At 57.9% G+C, this 15,254-nt stretch overlaps 4 protein-coding genes across 4 annotated transcripts; 2 read left to right on the forward strand and 2 right to left on the reverse strand.

The window, feature by feature from the left end:
* Positions 1-1,580: 1,580 nt before the first annotated feature.
* Positions 1,581-4,685, forward strand: creD (uncharacterized protein; the record flags this gene model as incomplete). The annotated part of the gene is made up of 2 exons (XM_060603663.1): positions 1,581-2,251; positions 2,780-4,685. 2 exons carry the CDS (start codon positions 1,581-1,583, stop codon positions 4,683-4,685), a joined length of 2,577 nt encoding a protein of 858 aa, XP_060459935.1.
* Positions 4,686-5,894: 1,209 nt separating this feature from the next.
* Positions 5,895-7,844, forward strand: CcaverHIS019_0702520 (uncharacterized protein; the record flags this gene model as incomplete). The annotated part of the gene is made up of 1 exon (XM_060603664.1): positions 5,895-7,844. The coding sequence occupies one exon, from the start codon at positions 5,895-5,897 to the stop codon at positions 7,842-7,844; it is 1,950 nt and encodes a 649-aa protein (XP_060459936.1).
* A 1,483-nt stretch (positions 7,845-9,327) lies between these two features.
* On the reverse strand, positions 9,328-9,990 carry CcaverHIS019_0702530 (uncharacterized protein; the record flags this gene model as incomplete). Its single annotated transcript, XM_060603665.1, has 1 exon — positions 9,328-9,990. The coding sequence occupies one exon, from the start codon at positions 9,988-9,990 to the stop codon at positions 9,328-9,330; it is 663 nt and encodes a 220-aa protein (XP_060459937.1).
* A 1,728-nt stretch (positions 9,991-11,718) lies between these two features.
* On the reverse strand, positions 11,719-15,253 carry VPS41 (uncharacterized protein; the record flags this gene model as incomplete). The annotated part of the gene is made up of 8 exons (XM_060603667.1): positions 11,719-12,624; positions 12,671-13,138; positions 13,173-13,265; positions 13,311-13,414; positions 13,452-14,393; positions 14,433-14,574; positions 14,612-14,702; positions 14,742-15,253. The coding sequence occupies 8 exons, from the start codon at positions 15,251-15,253 to the stop codon at positions 11,719-11,721; spliced, it is 3,258 nt and encodes a 1,085-aa protein (XP_060459938.1).
* Position 15,254: the final 1 nt, after the last annotated feature.

A 15,254-nucleotide genomic window follows, 5' to 3' on the forward strand; every position in this document is an offset into this window, starting at 1 on the left:
GTTATCACGATATCTTTTTGACAGTCCCTGGAAGAACACAGGTATAAGGGTTGTAAGGGTTGTTTTCGGTTGCGTCATTATCTTGATTGATGGGTTGACAGCGACACGGCGAGATAGAGACAGAGACGGAGACGGAGAGTATTGACGGGTCAAGTTTGGATCCAAGTAACGGATAAGAATGCCAGATTGGTGGACATGGGAGTTTGAGTAAGGTTTAATAGGCAAGTTGTAGGAACAAAAGGAGAGAGATCTGACTCTCATTTGGAACATTTAGTAATCATTTGTTTGCATTGTGTCAGATTCAGAACAACCTGAAAATAAACGGCTCTCCGAAAGTTGCCTCATCGTAGCTCTCGCACGGTTCTCATACGAAACCCTCAACCCATGTCCATGTCGCCATGCATCAACACGTTTACGTCGTATCTTCTCTTCTTTTGCATCTTGTCTTTACTCGGCACCTCAACCTCACACACTCGCATCCACTTTGACATTCACAAACCACCTTGTCATTATCATCAAGATCAAGATCTCCCGTTCATCCCCTTGCGGTGCCAATTTCAGACTCGACTCGCTTTCGTCTTCATCTCCATCTATCCCCATCCCTGCCTCCCAACCGCCGATATCAACCTCGAGCGCTCTCAGCTCACTCAGCTTTATCCCATCGAATAGACAACATCAAACCACCTTGCACCACCACAACCTACCGCCAAGCAAAACAGAACTGAGCAAACCCTGCCTCTCCGCCACGCCGTATCCACAGATCCACCAGTTAGCACGACGGGTCGACCTTGACCGCTTGATTGGAGGCTTAATCACCGGCTACTGGCCGACACAGTCCGTGCACCACACGGTTAACTTGAATACAGGCCCAATTCACCGCGCGCGCGTCGGTATCTCCGCATTTTGTTGTCATCACGTCAACCACCAAAGTCGTCATTGACTTTGGACATACTCTTTGGTTTGCAGTGCCTTTAACTTTCAATCGGGATTCCAGTCGTGATCCAAAAGAGGAACTACGTCTGTCACCCAATATTTTGGGACTGCAGTTCATACCGCCCCTCTAACACCACTTCGTCATCTCTCGGCCGCGCCCCCTCCACTGCAATCTTCGGCAGCCTTGACGCCTTTGACGCCTTGACACTTTGACGCCCGCCCATTCACAGCCTGGACCGTCACAAACCATCTGCTATCGAGCCTGCAATTAGCGAGCTGGCGCAGATAACCTTCCCCATCTCTCTTCATTGTCAACTCTCCCAGGTGTCCCAGCATAACACTAAACCCACATCGCCTGCAGCATCCTAGCTCAGCATTCCATCGTCTCGCCACCATATCACGCGCGCAAAGGACGCCCCTCACCTCACTACCCACTCTACGCGCGACGCACGTCCGACCCGCACGTCCGACCCGCACGTCCAGAGGCCCAGCCGCGATCGCTTCAACTCCATCGTTGACACTTTGGCGGCACCTTCCCTTGGCCCCTCCCCGCATCGTCCGCCGTTCCCCTCCTCCGCCACCCCTCCTCCCTCCCCCTCCCCCCTCCCCCTCCCCCGCCGGGCCCCCTCTCCAGCAACACATCCACCATGCCAATGTTGAGGTACCCCATTTCGGTCGTGAGCTCTGCGCGCCCGTCGCGACCCGCCTCCCCAGTGCCGGCTGGACCCCCGCCTGACGCGAGCCTCGACCAGATCACGCGCCCCAGTTTCTCGTCAGAGGCGCAGCTCCACCTCGCCTACGCCACTGACCACGGCGTCCTCCCCCCAACGGCTGTCAGCGGGTTGCCGCTAGGAACAACGCCGGAGGCACTCGCGTACGCAGCCGCACACGGCGTGTTCCCCAACGAAGCAGCGGGACCGAGCCGCATGGGAGTCGCCCAGAGCCAAATGGCCCAAAGCCAATTGGGCGGGCGCAGCGCGGCCATCCGCAATGTCGACAGTTACTCGAGTTTCCCCAGTGTGTCCAGCGCTCCGTCGTCGAACGCGATGAGCCGCTCCCAATCGACGATGAGCACAAACTCGACGCCGGCTCCCTCCGGGTCAGGCCATGGGTCCCAGTCTCACCCACATAGCAGCGCGAACCCGCTCGTGATCAAGCTCGACTCGGACCACCTCGTCCTCCGCGGGCAGGGCGGTGATATGGCGCCAGCGTACCTCTCTGGCTACGTGAGCCTGTGGCTCGCAGAAAGTACAAACATCAAGGACATTGTGATGAACCTCAGCGGCAAGGCCAAGGTCCACTTTTCTGATTCCACCACGTGAGTGAGGTGAGCGCCGCGAGGCTCTGTGAATGTGTGTGGGCCCCCAGCTGGCGCAGTGAGCGTGCGCCAGTCTTCCGTGTCCTTCCCCCATCCCCCCCGGATTTCTGTCTCGTCGTTCGATGCTGTATGTCGGTCGCGTGCCCCATCGCGCCCCTCGCCAAGAACGTCTGCGACACACAAATGCGTGGAATCCCATTGTCCTGCCTCTAGCCTTGTCTTGGCTGCTGCTCAGCGTCAAAACTTGAGCAGTGGTGGTGACGCCAAAACTTTGGGTACCTGCCCGTCGGCGATTTCCGATCAGGCCCTACTAGGTGGTTGCTGGGCAGAGTCTCCACTCGGGGTCATTTCCAGCCAGGCCGGCTTGCGGAGATGCTTCGGATCAGACGCAGGTGCGATTTGGGGCGCGCACAAGCTGCGCCCAGCTTGTGCTTCCACGCTGACAGATTCCCCGTGCCCGGAGGCGATCTTGGGCACTCTCACTTTCCGTCGGTCGTGGCCCCTCGCCGACAACCTCACTAACACCAGCCACAACTACACGCATAACATCCTCTCGCACGACTGGTCGTTCCTCAAGGGCAACAAGCGACACGCACACGCGCTCAAGGCCGGGCTACACACCTTTCCCTTCTCCTTCACTATCGACGGGAACCTCCCCTCCTCCTTGGTGTCGTTTACTGGGGATGGCGACATTTCTTACCGGCTGCGCGCGACCGTGATCCGCTCTGGCCTCGCTTTCAACTTGAACGCATACCGCAACTTCAACGTTGTGCGAACGTTCACACCCGAGGCGCTTGAGTTCAACCAGACACTCGAGATCGAGAACACATGGCCCGGCAAGATCATGTACTCGATCACGATGCCGTTCAAGGCGTACGCGGCAGGTGACTCGATCCCGGTACTGCTCAAGTTTATGCCAGTCGCCAAGGGAGTGCGAGTGATCAACATTACGTCTGTGATCAAGGAGTACTCGCTGGTGAACACGCGCGGTTCATCACATCCAGAGACGCGCGCAACTATATCGGTCAAGCACGATATTGTGAACGGACGACCTAAGCTTGTCGAGCGTGAGATCATGCGCCCACCGTACCACTGGAGCGGGTTATCTGCGGCTGCGTGGCGGCCAGAGCTGTTGGAGATCGTCCCTGGCGACAACCGGTCAGCGGCATCTACGACACGAAACTCGGCAGAGGGCTCAAGCCAGCACGAAGTGACGACGGAGGAGGTGCTGGAAGACCTGACGCGTGGTGATGACGAGCTGAGCCTTAAGGTGATGATCCCCATCCCGCCATGGACGACGCCAACGCACACCATCAAGCCAGTGTACGTGACACACAAGATCAAGTGGTCGTGCTCGCTCGCCAACGCCGATGGGCACACCTCGGAACTGCGGTGCGCACTGCCCATCTGCATTCTCGACAACTCGATGTTGAACGAGGCTAGAATGAACGGCGCGCCGGCGCGCAACCTTCTGCTGGGCATTGACGCGGAGGATTCGTCGCAGCATGTCGACCTGCCGAGCTACAGCAACCACGTGTACGACCGTGTGGCTGTTGCGGATGCTGGCGGGTCTGGTTTTGCGGGCGCCGGCTCATCTGGCATCTCGATGCGGAGTACGCCGAACGTGACACCACCGCACTCGAGACCCGGATCTCCATCGCATGGTCGTAGCAGCAACCGACCGCGCGGCAGTAGCGACGCCGACGACCTTCCACCGCGTCGTCAACTCTCGGACGCTGAACACGCAATGTTCCGAGGCTTGGGAATAGGGAGTGGCCCGCCGAGTGCTACCTCGGAGTCTCCACAGGAGCTCAGCGCGAGCGGGAGTCGGTTCGCGAGTATCATGGGGTCACGGGTGGCCAGCCGGCCGACCAGTCGACAGGGAAGTCGGGCAGGCTCGCGGGCCGGGTCACGCGCGTCCTCACCTGACCGCAACCACGGGAGCGACGACACGCAAACTGAGCGGCGGGGCCTGGCGGGTCTTCTGCACATGAAGCCGCTGAGTGTTTTGGGCTCCAAGAGTCCGATCCTGCGCAACGGCCACGCAGCGTACAGCGGCACCAGTTCGCCAGTCTTGGGCGCCGGAACACGCAGTGCCGTCAGCTTTGCTGAACTCCCTGCGCCAGCTCTGAGCGACAGACTATCCAACTTGGAGCACCGCAGAGCCGAGCGTAGATTCCACGTTGCGGACGACGACGAGGAGCTTTCGATTGTCGACGAGACGACGGCGGCACTCTCCCGCGTCCCGAGCTACACGGACGAGAGCGGGACGCAGTTTGTGGTTCCGCTCGACCCGAATCTGCCGAGCTATGTGGACAGCGAGCGGCAGATGGAGCGGGCGCGGAGTGCGTCGGATCTCGCTGGCGGCCTGACCGAGTTGGACCTCGCGCAGCGGACGCCGCGGCCGCCGCTGCGCCAAGTCAGTGATGAGTAACGATGTGTGGATGCTGTAGAGTAATGTGATGTGGGATTGGCTTGTGTGCAGTGGCTTGTGCGGGAGTAGTGGTGGAGTGAGTTGGGTTTGAGATGTCTCTGTGCGCTGTCAGATTCTGTTTAACAGTGCTGCACACCCGATCCTCGCAAACTCGATCGATACGTTTCGTCCCCCTAATTTTCTGGCAGCGTGATTCATATGAGATTTTGAAGAGCATAAGAACATCTGATAAGGCTGCAAGGGACGAACCAAACATGGTCGTCCAGTTAGTCCACGGATTGTGTCAGAGGCCCAAGGACGGACCCGTGCGCTGGAACAGAGCTTATCACTGCTCTCGGCGCAGGCCTGCACGGTCATGCACGAACCTGGGGACCTGTGGTGACTCACGGCCGCCCGTGCCGCATGGCGCGCGCCACGGCGATTGCGATCGATGGCGCCTGTGCAGCTGGCACGTCGGGGTTCGGCCATGTGGGTGCATGCGGGTCCGACTCGAGCTGGGTGCCGATGCATGCCGTGATTTGATCCAACAAGTACATCCGCGCGTTACTTTGGGTCACGGTGACAAGGTGGGGGCGAGCAGGAGTAAGTACTGGGACAAAAGTGACGTACGTACATCAGATAGGGGATACTGGAATCGCAGCTGATTGGCCGGCCACCAGGACCGCGCGGTTGCTTTCTTTCCCGTTTGGGTCGGGAGGAACAAACCTACTCAAGCCACATTAGTGCCAGCCAGCCACCCCAGCGTCTAACCAACTTGACAAGAGGACGCGCGGCGACGCCTAGGAGCTAGTTCTCCAGGAAACTCAATTCATGAGTTGGCTGGTACAGGGCTGAGCTGCAAAGTGAGTGATGGCACGCTTGTACGGCCTGTCCATTGTTGTGTATTGAGACAATGAGACAGGAAACTGGGTGATCCTGTTCCTGTCTATTCCTGTCCTCTGTTCGTCTGTTCTTCTGTTCTCTGTCCTCTTTCCTCTGTCCTCTGTCCTCTGTGCCCCATCAGACTGTGCAACCCTTGAGAAACCATATGTCTGATATCCTGAAGCGGCGCAAGAGCAAGAAAAGCTACTAAAGACTGAGCCAAACACCCCTCTTCCCCCCCACATCTCTTCCCTTCTTCATCTCATCTCCTCTAATCCCAGGCTTGCAGGTCAAGCCATACAGCTGAGCTGTCGGAAGCCGGTCTTCCTCCTTTCCTTTACTCTCAACATGCTCCTCACTCTCGCCCTGGTATCGCTGCTGGCCAGCGCGGCCGCCCACGACCCCAACCGCCGCTCCCCAGCAGGGATAGGCGGCGCCCACTATGCCCAGGCGCAGAAGGTCGCTGGTGGGCATGCCTATGTGGTGGCGAAGCGCGACCCAGCAGGTATCGGCGGCGCCCATTATGCCCAGGCCCAAAAGGTCGCGGGGGGAAACGCCTATGTCGTTGGTCGCGACAATTACCAGCGCGACACGGCTGGGCGCATCATGTACGACGAACGTGGGATACCCATCACGGCTACCACCACTGTCGTTGTGCCCATGACGACGACCGAGGTTGTTTGGGTCGATGCTACGTCGACGCCGTCGCCATCCCCCACGTTAACGCCGTCGGATAGCCAGTCGCCATCGCCATCGCCATCGCCATCGCCATCGGATAGCCAGTCGCCATCGCCATCGCCATCGCCGTCAGCCACGATAAGCTCTGAGAGCCTGTCACTGCCGTTCACCGCCAATACACACATCGCGCTTCCTTCCCAGTTCTCCGAGTCTTCGTCGTCTGGTACGACGTCGGCTTCGGATACCGAGTCGTCAACCGGGTCGCCCTCTCCCTCTCCCTCCGAGTCGCCATCGCCCTCCGAGTCACCCTCTCCCTCTCCCTCCGAGTCACCATCCCCCTCTCCCTCCGAGTCACCTTCGCCCTCTCCATCATCGGACCCGTCCCCATCCCCCTCGGGGTCCCCGTCCGAGTCCTCGCCCTCTGTCTCTCCCACGACTTCTTCGTCAGTAGCTCCCTCGCCCTCCGCCACGGCTCCCGGCAATGGCAACCAGGGCCTCAACCGCCGCCTCATGAACGGCTACTGGGCCGACTGGACGGCGAGCGTTCTCCCACCCGAGTCGATCGACTGGAACCGCTTCGACGTGATCAACTACGCCTTTGCCATCCCGACCTTTGACGGCCGCTTACAGTTTGACCAGGACAACAGTGTGAGCTTACTCCGCCGCCTCGTCGCCTCAGCCCACGGAAATGGAAAAAAGGTCGTCCTGTCTGTCGGTGGATGGACCGGCTCGGCCCATTTTAGCAGCATCGTCGCCGATAGTAGCCGGTCGCAGGTGTTCATCGACAACCTTGTCGCTGCCATCAACCAGTACCAGCTCGACGGTATCGACCTCGACTGGGAGTACCCTGGTGTTCCCGGTGCCGGTGGTAACACGGTCTCGCCCGACGACAGCGCAAACTACATCGTCTTCCTCCGTAAGCTTCGCCAGGCGGTTCCCCAGAACTCGCTCATCACGGCTGCGACGCAGGTCTGGCCTTTTGCTGGACCCGACGGCCAGCCCATGAGGGACGTGTCAGCCTTTGCCGAGGTGTTTGACTGGATCCTGCTCATGAACTACGACCTCTGGGGTGCGACCTCGAAGCCCGGCCCGAACGCCCCCCTCGCCGACGGGTGCAAGGACTCGGAGCAGCCCACTGCCAACGCGTACGCCGCCGTCGCGTCGTGGGTCGCCGCCGGTTTCCCCGCCAGCAAGATTACCCTCGGTGTAGCGGCGTACGGCTACGTTCAGCGCTCGAGCGCCAGCAGCCTCAAGCATCGCCGCGCCTACCCTCCTCCCACCAAGCGGCAAAGCGTGAGAGTGACCAACGGTGACGGTGGCACTGCCGACGGACAAGTCACCTTCCGCGGCCTGGTTCAACAGGGCGCTCTGACCCACGGCAACTTTGAGGGCGCGGGCGGCTTCACCCGACACTGGGACGAGTGTTCTTCGACTCCATGGCTCAAGTCGTCGAGTGCCGGCCAGATTGTCACTTACGATGACCCTCAGAGTCTGAACATGAAGGGCCAGTTTGCGGCGCAGGCCGGGATCCGCGGGTGCAGCATGTGGTCTGTGGATGGCGACTTTATCGACGGCTCGTGGCCGCTCACGGACGCCGTGCGCTCGGGCATGGGCGTCTAGTCGAGTGCCGACGTGGTTTATTTGTAGCAGTAGGTGGTTTATGCGAGTAATAATGGGTATGGTGTGACGGATGTGACGGCATGGTGTGACGGAATGGTAGGGTGATGGATTGCTGGGTGAGGAAGGTTTGAGAGGGAGCTGGAAGCCCAGTTGACATGCAGCCCAGACATGCAGCCCAGTTGACGAGTCAATCTGAACAAGGCCATGATACACTCGATACGTATCAACACCACTGCGGTGTTGTTGTAGGGGATACGGATGTCGTGGCGCCACAGAGCCACGTTAGTAACAAAAGTGGTAAATGGGGAATGGCCTTATCGCTCCCTGTTGCCAGATGGCGTTCCATGTTCCGCCCCCCTATCTCTTGATCCCTATCTCTCGGCATCCACAATTTACCCCCATCCCGTCTCCGCCACATTGTCTGTTAAACATGGAATAGATCTGCGCTGCTCCTTAACGGGATTCTGCTTAACGGGATTCTGGAAGCTACAGATTCCGACAGAGGGGTTCCGACAGGGTTAGGCCGTGAGCGATGCAGTGAGCGATTCAGTGGGCGATTCAGTGGGCGATGCAGTGAGCGATGCAGTGAGCGATTCAGTGAGCGGTTCACAGTGAGCGATTCACAGTGAGCGGTTCAGACAGAGATTCAGAGAGCGCACAGTGACACGGGCACAGCATCGCGAGAATACCACACTCGCGACCCCAAGCTGCTCTCGACAACCTCGCAAGACCAGTTGATTCCGCAGTCGCCAACTCCAGACGCCAACGCCAGACGCCAACTCCAGACGCCAACGCCAACGCCAACGCCATCGGATCAACTCCACTCGCAGTGTCTGGCCGTAAATAGCTTGCGCGGATAGCTTGCGGGACAATGGCATCATGGCGAGAAAGGGATGCGGAAGCGATTATGTCGTCAGGTCGTCAGGTCGTCAGGTCGTCAGGTCGTCAGGTCGTCAGGTAACACGGAGAATTAATACTCGGTGGTAGGCGACTTTGATGAGGCAAGGAATGACGAGGAGAGTCAGACTGGCTGGTCCGAAAATGGAGTCGTACTCCAATACCCAATGCACACAGAGTACTCAACATCTATTCTGCAGTCAGACTGATACATGGCTGTAATACCGATAATCAACAGTCTAACATGTTGATTCATATGGCACACGACCAGATGCTGACGTGCAGGTGACCTTGGTCCAGCGGCATTTCCGCACCCAGGCGAGGTCGGCATCGGCATGACCAGACCATCGGCATGCCCAGGCCAGACGCCAAGCCGGACGTCGTACGCTCCCCTCTGCTCGTCAGATTCCAGATTGACAGATTGCAGCAACAGCACTTTTCCCCGCATCCCACAACCACCCACCCAGTCATCAACAAACTAAAGTTCATAGTGTCCTATTTTCCGAGATACAACGACGAGTATTATGGTCTCTGGCCCAAAAGCCAATCCATCCCACAACCCCTGAATAATGAATAGCCTAGCTACCTAGAGAAGGTCCCACAGGTGCGCGTCGGCAACGACATGCTCGCTCTCCATCTTGCGCCCGCGCTCGCTCTCACCATCGCCCTCGCCCTCGCCCTCGATTGCGGTTTCGAAAGAACGCGCCTCGACATGTCGTATCCATCCGGTCTTGGGGGGGTACAGACCAGCATCGACGGCGGGTACGCGATGGAGGAGGGGATCGACGATTTCAAAGTCGGTATCGGCAGCGTAAGCGCTGGCGTGAAGCGTGGCCGAGATGATCAGAGTCCCTCCGAACAAGAGGACCAAAAATGCAATGGGTGGGTATCGCCTGTGTCGGCGCCTCTTCTCTCCCGAGGGGAGGAGGGGTTGGGGTAGTTCCCACGATAGGAGGGTGACGATCCAAGTGAGGAGCATGGCGATGATGTCTAGCGGTCTAGTCGAAGGCTCGAGTGTCTCTGGAATGTACGGCGCGTATGGGTCTTTCTGGAGAGAGAGGGTTGGGCGAGGTTTCCAGCCTAAATGAAGGAGGGATGGGGATCGCACACCGCCAACTGGGAGGCGCAAGCCGCGGCGCGCGCGGTCGAGATAAAATGTCGGTACGGAGCGGTCTCCGGGAGGCGTGATGTACAGCAGGGGGATGGGGTTGGGGAGTAGGTCGGGGTTTGGCCCGCGAAAAGGCAACATGATTCTTTTCTACAAGAGTAGAGTAGTTTGTTGGGATGGTGATCTCACGAGAGACAGTGCACTTTGAAGTGTTATCTTTGATGTGGATATTTAAAGATCAACTAGATCTAGGTGGTTGGTATAGGTGGGCGGACTAGGATCACAGAAGGGAAAGTATGGGAAGAGGGAAGGAGGAGGAGCGAAGGGTGAGGAGTGAGGAGTGGGGGAGTGAGGAGTGAGGAGTGAGGGTGAGGAGTGCGGAGTGAAGAGTGTCAAGTGTCGTTGTCGAGCAGACGAGGACGAGGATGAGGATGAGGAGAAGAGTATGATATAGAGATGAATGATGAGGCTGTGATGAGATTCTGTAAGAGTGTTAGTTTGAATAGAATAGTATTAAGCAGTCAAAGTGGTAGCGAACAAGTGATAATCCTGATAATAGGGAAGATACGGAACGTGGTAATTCTGTGGCGTCGATTGATCCGGCTCAGGCACAACTCAAGGTTAGTCAAGAGGTCCAAGGCACCCGGACAACAAAACTCTCTTGTTGGCGCGTCGTGATTGTTGCGTCTTGTTCTGTGTCTCTTTCTCTTTCTCGTTCTTTCCTTCTTTTTCTCTCTCTCGCAGTGTCATTGGACTGTACTGTCCTGATGAATACCTGACATCCATCTATATGTGGAGCTGAGCTGAGCTGATCCCTATCCTTCTCTGTACCCTATCCCTCTCAGTACCCTATCCCTGTCCCTATCCCTACCCTAACCCTGTCTGCGCTCTTCGCTTCGCATCCCAGTCATGTTCCCTTCCCTATATATGCCATGCTCCACAAACCGCGCAAGAAAACAGATCTGTTCTTCTCGACTGGATCACGCCACGTTTGTGCCAGTCACAAACTGCTACCCGCAAAGGATCGAGGACCAAGGATCAATGGTTGAATACGACTTGAAAGGAGAGGGAGTCGGTGGGCAGTGAGAAAGCTGTATCAGGATACAGTTGCCAGGAGCGGCTGCCAGGAGGTCGGCTCGGTCAATTCACTTTTGTGGTCAGTTTGTTGGATTCAGTCGACGCCACCCAACTTGGTGTTCAATTCACCGTCAATTCATCCCATCCAAACCAACACAAGAGCTTGAGCTTGTGGACACCCAAAAGTTACACGAAAAAGGAACCAAAACACGCCGCCAATGCAAACACGCCAAACCAGGGATACACTGTGCTGTGCCTACAAGTAGTCTCGGTCTAACTCGAGGCGGCAGACCACGTTGGCATCGAGGCTCTAGCCAAATGAGGCAGACACCTACTAGGTACGGTACTTAGTTACCTGAGTCTCAGACATTGTTCTAGTGACCATCAGCCGCCCTGCCACTGCCACAGCCGTCACGAGGTTTCTGGATCTGGGTCTCTGGGTCTGGGCCGAAATAGCTATACTCTAGTATAACCGTGCCAATGGGCAACACGAGTCGGAATACAAATACCAATATCACGACTTGTAGGATATACAACACGGTTGCATTGTCTAAAGCACGCTTGCATTGTCTAAAGCACGCGGGCGCACCAACACATGACTGTCGCATCGCTGCACACAGAGCACAAATTGGCCACGCGACTGACCGACCATATGACCAATCTCATGTCTCGCTCAATGTCTCATGCCCGTCACTCGTGCCCACCGCCATGACCACCACCTCCATCTCAACCCTTGATACTATATGAGCGGCTATTATACAAGCACTGTACCCACGTGAGGCCAGTACTTAGCTACGCAGCAACGGCCACCGCCGCCCCTCGTTCCCGGCAGGCTGCCACCGTCGATCCGTCTCCCTTCTGGAACTTGCACACAGGGCACGACCCTACCCGCGTCCGCACCATGGCAGCGAATGAGAGCTTGGCCCCAAGAGCCCGCGACAGCCCAGCCTTGCTTCCCGCAACGTGCTTGTCGGCCATCAGGAGGTGCGTCGCTGCCGCATTCTCCGGACGCTCGGGCAACTCAATCTCCTCGTCAAGCACAGCGCACCTCGCGTGCACAAAGTGGTGGCACAGATAAAGAAGCACAAGCGGCTGAGACGCCGAATCCACATGAGGGAAGAGCAACTTGCCGCAGACCGGGCAGTTGGTGTTCGCAGAGGTCAGCTTACAAACAAACACAAGCTCACCATTCGCGTGCGCGCCGCCAGTCTGTGCGGCTTGCAGTTCCAGGGCAAGCGCAGAACAATCGCCGTTAAGGATTCTCTGGCAACCCTTCAACAGCGAAATCTGCAGGTTGGACGCCTGGAGGACCTTGACTAACGCAGGCTTGAGACCCGGGATCTCGAGGCCCTCCTGGATGCGCTGGATCAGCCTCACAGGCTTGATATCGCTGCCGCCATGCTCGAGCAACGCCCGGATAAAGTCCGGCCGCGTCTCCGAGTGCGTGATGAGCGCTTCCCAAAGGTCGTCGTCCCGCTGCTCCTCAGCAAAGTCGATCGCCAGCTGAACGTCGCCAAGCCGCTCAATAATCAGCTTGAGCGCCTTCAGGTTGTCACCCATCCGCCCGAGGAGGAACACCGTCTCGCGCACGTAGTCGCGCTTCTCAGTGACGCGAAGCGCGCGCTGCAGGTCGTAAAAGTTGCTTGCGCGGAGGAACGGCATCAGTCGCATGTGGTCAAACGTGGCGTATAAATCAACCTGGCGTTAGCTAGACAATCCGCCACTAGCTCTAGCTCTAGCTCACCATGCGGTCCGCGTACTGCTGGCACGACTGTGGGTCCTTGTCGAACAGCGCGTCCAGGTACATGTACAGGTACTGCGGCTTGGCCTCGAGTTGCGGCACGACCCGTTCCACTGGAATGGCGAGTGTGTGGTCAACGAGCAGTTGGATGGCCGCGCCGTGCTTGTCTTCTTTGTTCAAGTCATCCTCCTTTATGCGCTCCTGGTCAAACTCAACAAGCAGCAGGGCCTGCTCCTGCACCGCATCAAACAGGTTGTGCTCGCGGATGAGATCGAACACGCCGGGCTTGCGCAGTCGCAGGAAATACGGTAACGCGCGAGCGGGCTGCCCCCGCCTAAGGTGAAGCTCTGCTAGCACCTCGAGAAGAACGGGGTCGTTCTTCGACGCATTAAGCTCGCTCTGCACTGCCGATATGACATTCCCACTGTCATAGATGTCCACCGCCCACGTCTTGACCATCTCCAAGAGCGTCTGGAGTCAGCAACCCCAACAACAGAACACCCACAGGCTTGTCCTCGACGAGAAGGTGCCCGAGAACCATCTCGTACACTCCGCTTCGCAGTTGAGGATCCTTGGTGGGGATATAGGGAATGATACTCTGCATTGTCAGCCGGGAACCCTGCTTCCCAACAGCTTGACTTACCGGTAACCTTTGCTGCTGCACGAACGAGTAGATCCACTTCTCCCATAACGCGCCGTCCGTCTCTAACACCTTCGGCGCCAGCTGCGCGGCTCGTTCGAAATCGCCTGCTCCGTCAGCATTGACATCAAAAAATAACCTCACCTTGGTTGACCAGATGATGGATGTACTTGAGTCCAATGGCCTGCACATCCAGCGCGCCGCCGTGCTTCTCGGCCAGCTCTTCGGCAGCCGTGAGAGCCTCCTCGTATCGTTCGCGCTCGACAAGCCAGTCGACGTGGTCTGCGGCATCACGCTGTCTCACGGACACGAGGTCGGATGGAGTAAGTACCAAAAAGACGTCCGTGTCGTCAGAACGCTTCGACTTGACAATCCTGTAGTCGTTGCAGCTGTACCGCTCGTAGTTGGCAACGACGAGCTCGTCGGCAGCAATCTCGTTCCCCCGGTCGATGATGCGTAGTTCTGGTGGGTTGGCCGCCTTGCGTCGCTGCTGTGCGCGGTCCTCGGTCGCCTCGTTGGTGAATGTATCTGGTGGGTTGTAGCCAAGGACGACGTATCCCGAATCCTGATACTGCTCGATGCCGGCGACCATACAGTCCATCTCCCACACAGCAGACACCTCGATACCAAGTCCAGGGAGCCCCGCCTGCCCTCCTCGGGCTCGCGCGCGAACGCGCACGACCTTGACGTAGTTGGCCCAGCCGATGATGAGTGTCCGGTCGTCCTTCCAGAGAAGGTTGCACTTGAACAACTCTGCCCTTGGCGCGTTGGTCCCTCGGTCAACAAAGCCGATGCGCTGCCCAGAAGTGCGGTCGTAGATCTTGACCCCGAGGTCGTTCGCCCACGCGATGAGGTCGCCGCGCCATGCGATGGCCCAGATCGGGCCCTCGCCAGAGTGCAGGACATGCTCGCGATACCCGAGCCAGCCCTTCTCCTGCCAGATGAGATTGCCTAACATGCCACCGCACACGAACGCGCGAGTGCTCTTCTTGGCAAACCCTGGTTCGAGCGCAATCGCGTTCATCGGGCGCTTGTAGTCGAACGCGTACGACTCGGTGCTGGTGAGCGAGTGGATGACGACGCGGCCTGGACGAGTTAACGACTTTGCGCACGAGATCAACTCACCTTCCATGCTCGCAGTGGCAACAAAATCGTTCTCCTCGTCGAGGCAGATGGACGTGACGTTTGCGGCGTGGGGTCGGAACGAGTTGATCTTGGCACCCTCATAGCTAAGCACATGTACCATGCCCATCATCGTTCCGATCGCCTGGGATGAGCTTGCACACGCCAAACGATGAGCTCACCACTACGCGAGGAGACACATCAATGGCGGTCGCGCTGTCTTTCCCCAGAATCTCGGGTATTCGGTTCTTGATGCGCGTGTACTTGAGAACTCTGGGTGTCAGTGGCGGTGTTAAATAAAGTTTAACATACGGCTCCTCTTCTTCTCCATCGTCATCATCGTCGGACTCGTCGGACTCTGATTCCCCATCGCTGCTCTCTCCTTCCTCGTCGGAACCAGCAGTAGACACAGCCTTCTCTGCTTCCCCATATTCCCTGTCCCGCTTGTCGTCCACATTTGCGCCCCCATTCCCAACAGTGTGCAAATCTGGATGTCCATTCTCACTGTCGCCTTCGGAGCTTCCGTCCTCCAAGCTCGAGTCGTCGCCGTCCAAGTCGTCGCCCGAGTCGTCCGCACCGCCACCGTTGGCCCGTTCAGATGGTTCTTTCACTACATCCTTCTCCGGGCTTGAGGCGCGTCCCGGAGATAACCCGCCGGGGGAGTCGACACTAACTGCTTCGCCGTCGACCTCAGCATTCTTGCCTTTCGCCGATGACCTTTGAGAGGCGTGGGAGGCGTCAGACACCAGGGAAGGTGATCGGGAGGGACCAGCTCCTGGTGATTGAGGCGGCTGTGGCACACTGCCGAGCCTCCGAGGTGACATG

The sequence above is a fragment of the Cutaneotrichosporon cavernicola genome, assembly GCF_030864355.1.
Source record: "Cutaneotrichosporon cavernicola HIS019 DNA, chromosome: 7b".
NCBI lineage: Eukaryota > Fungi > Basidiomycota > Tremellomycetes > Trichosporonales > Trichosporonaceae > Cutaneotrichosporon > Cutaneotrichosporon cavernicola.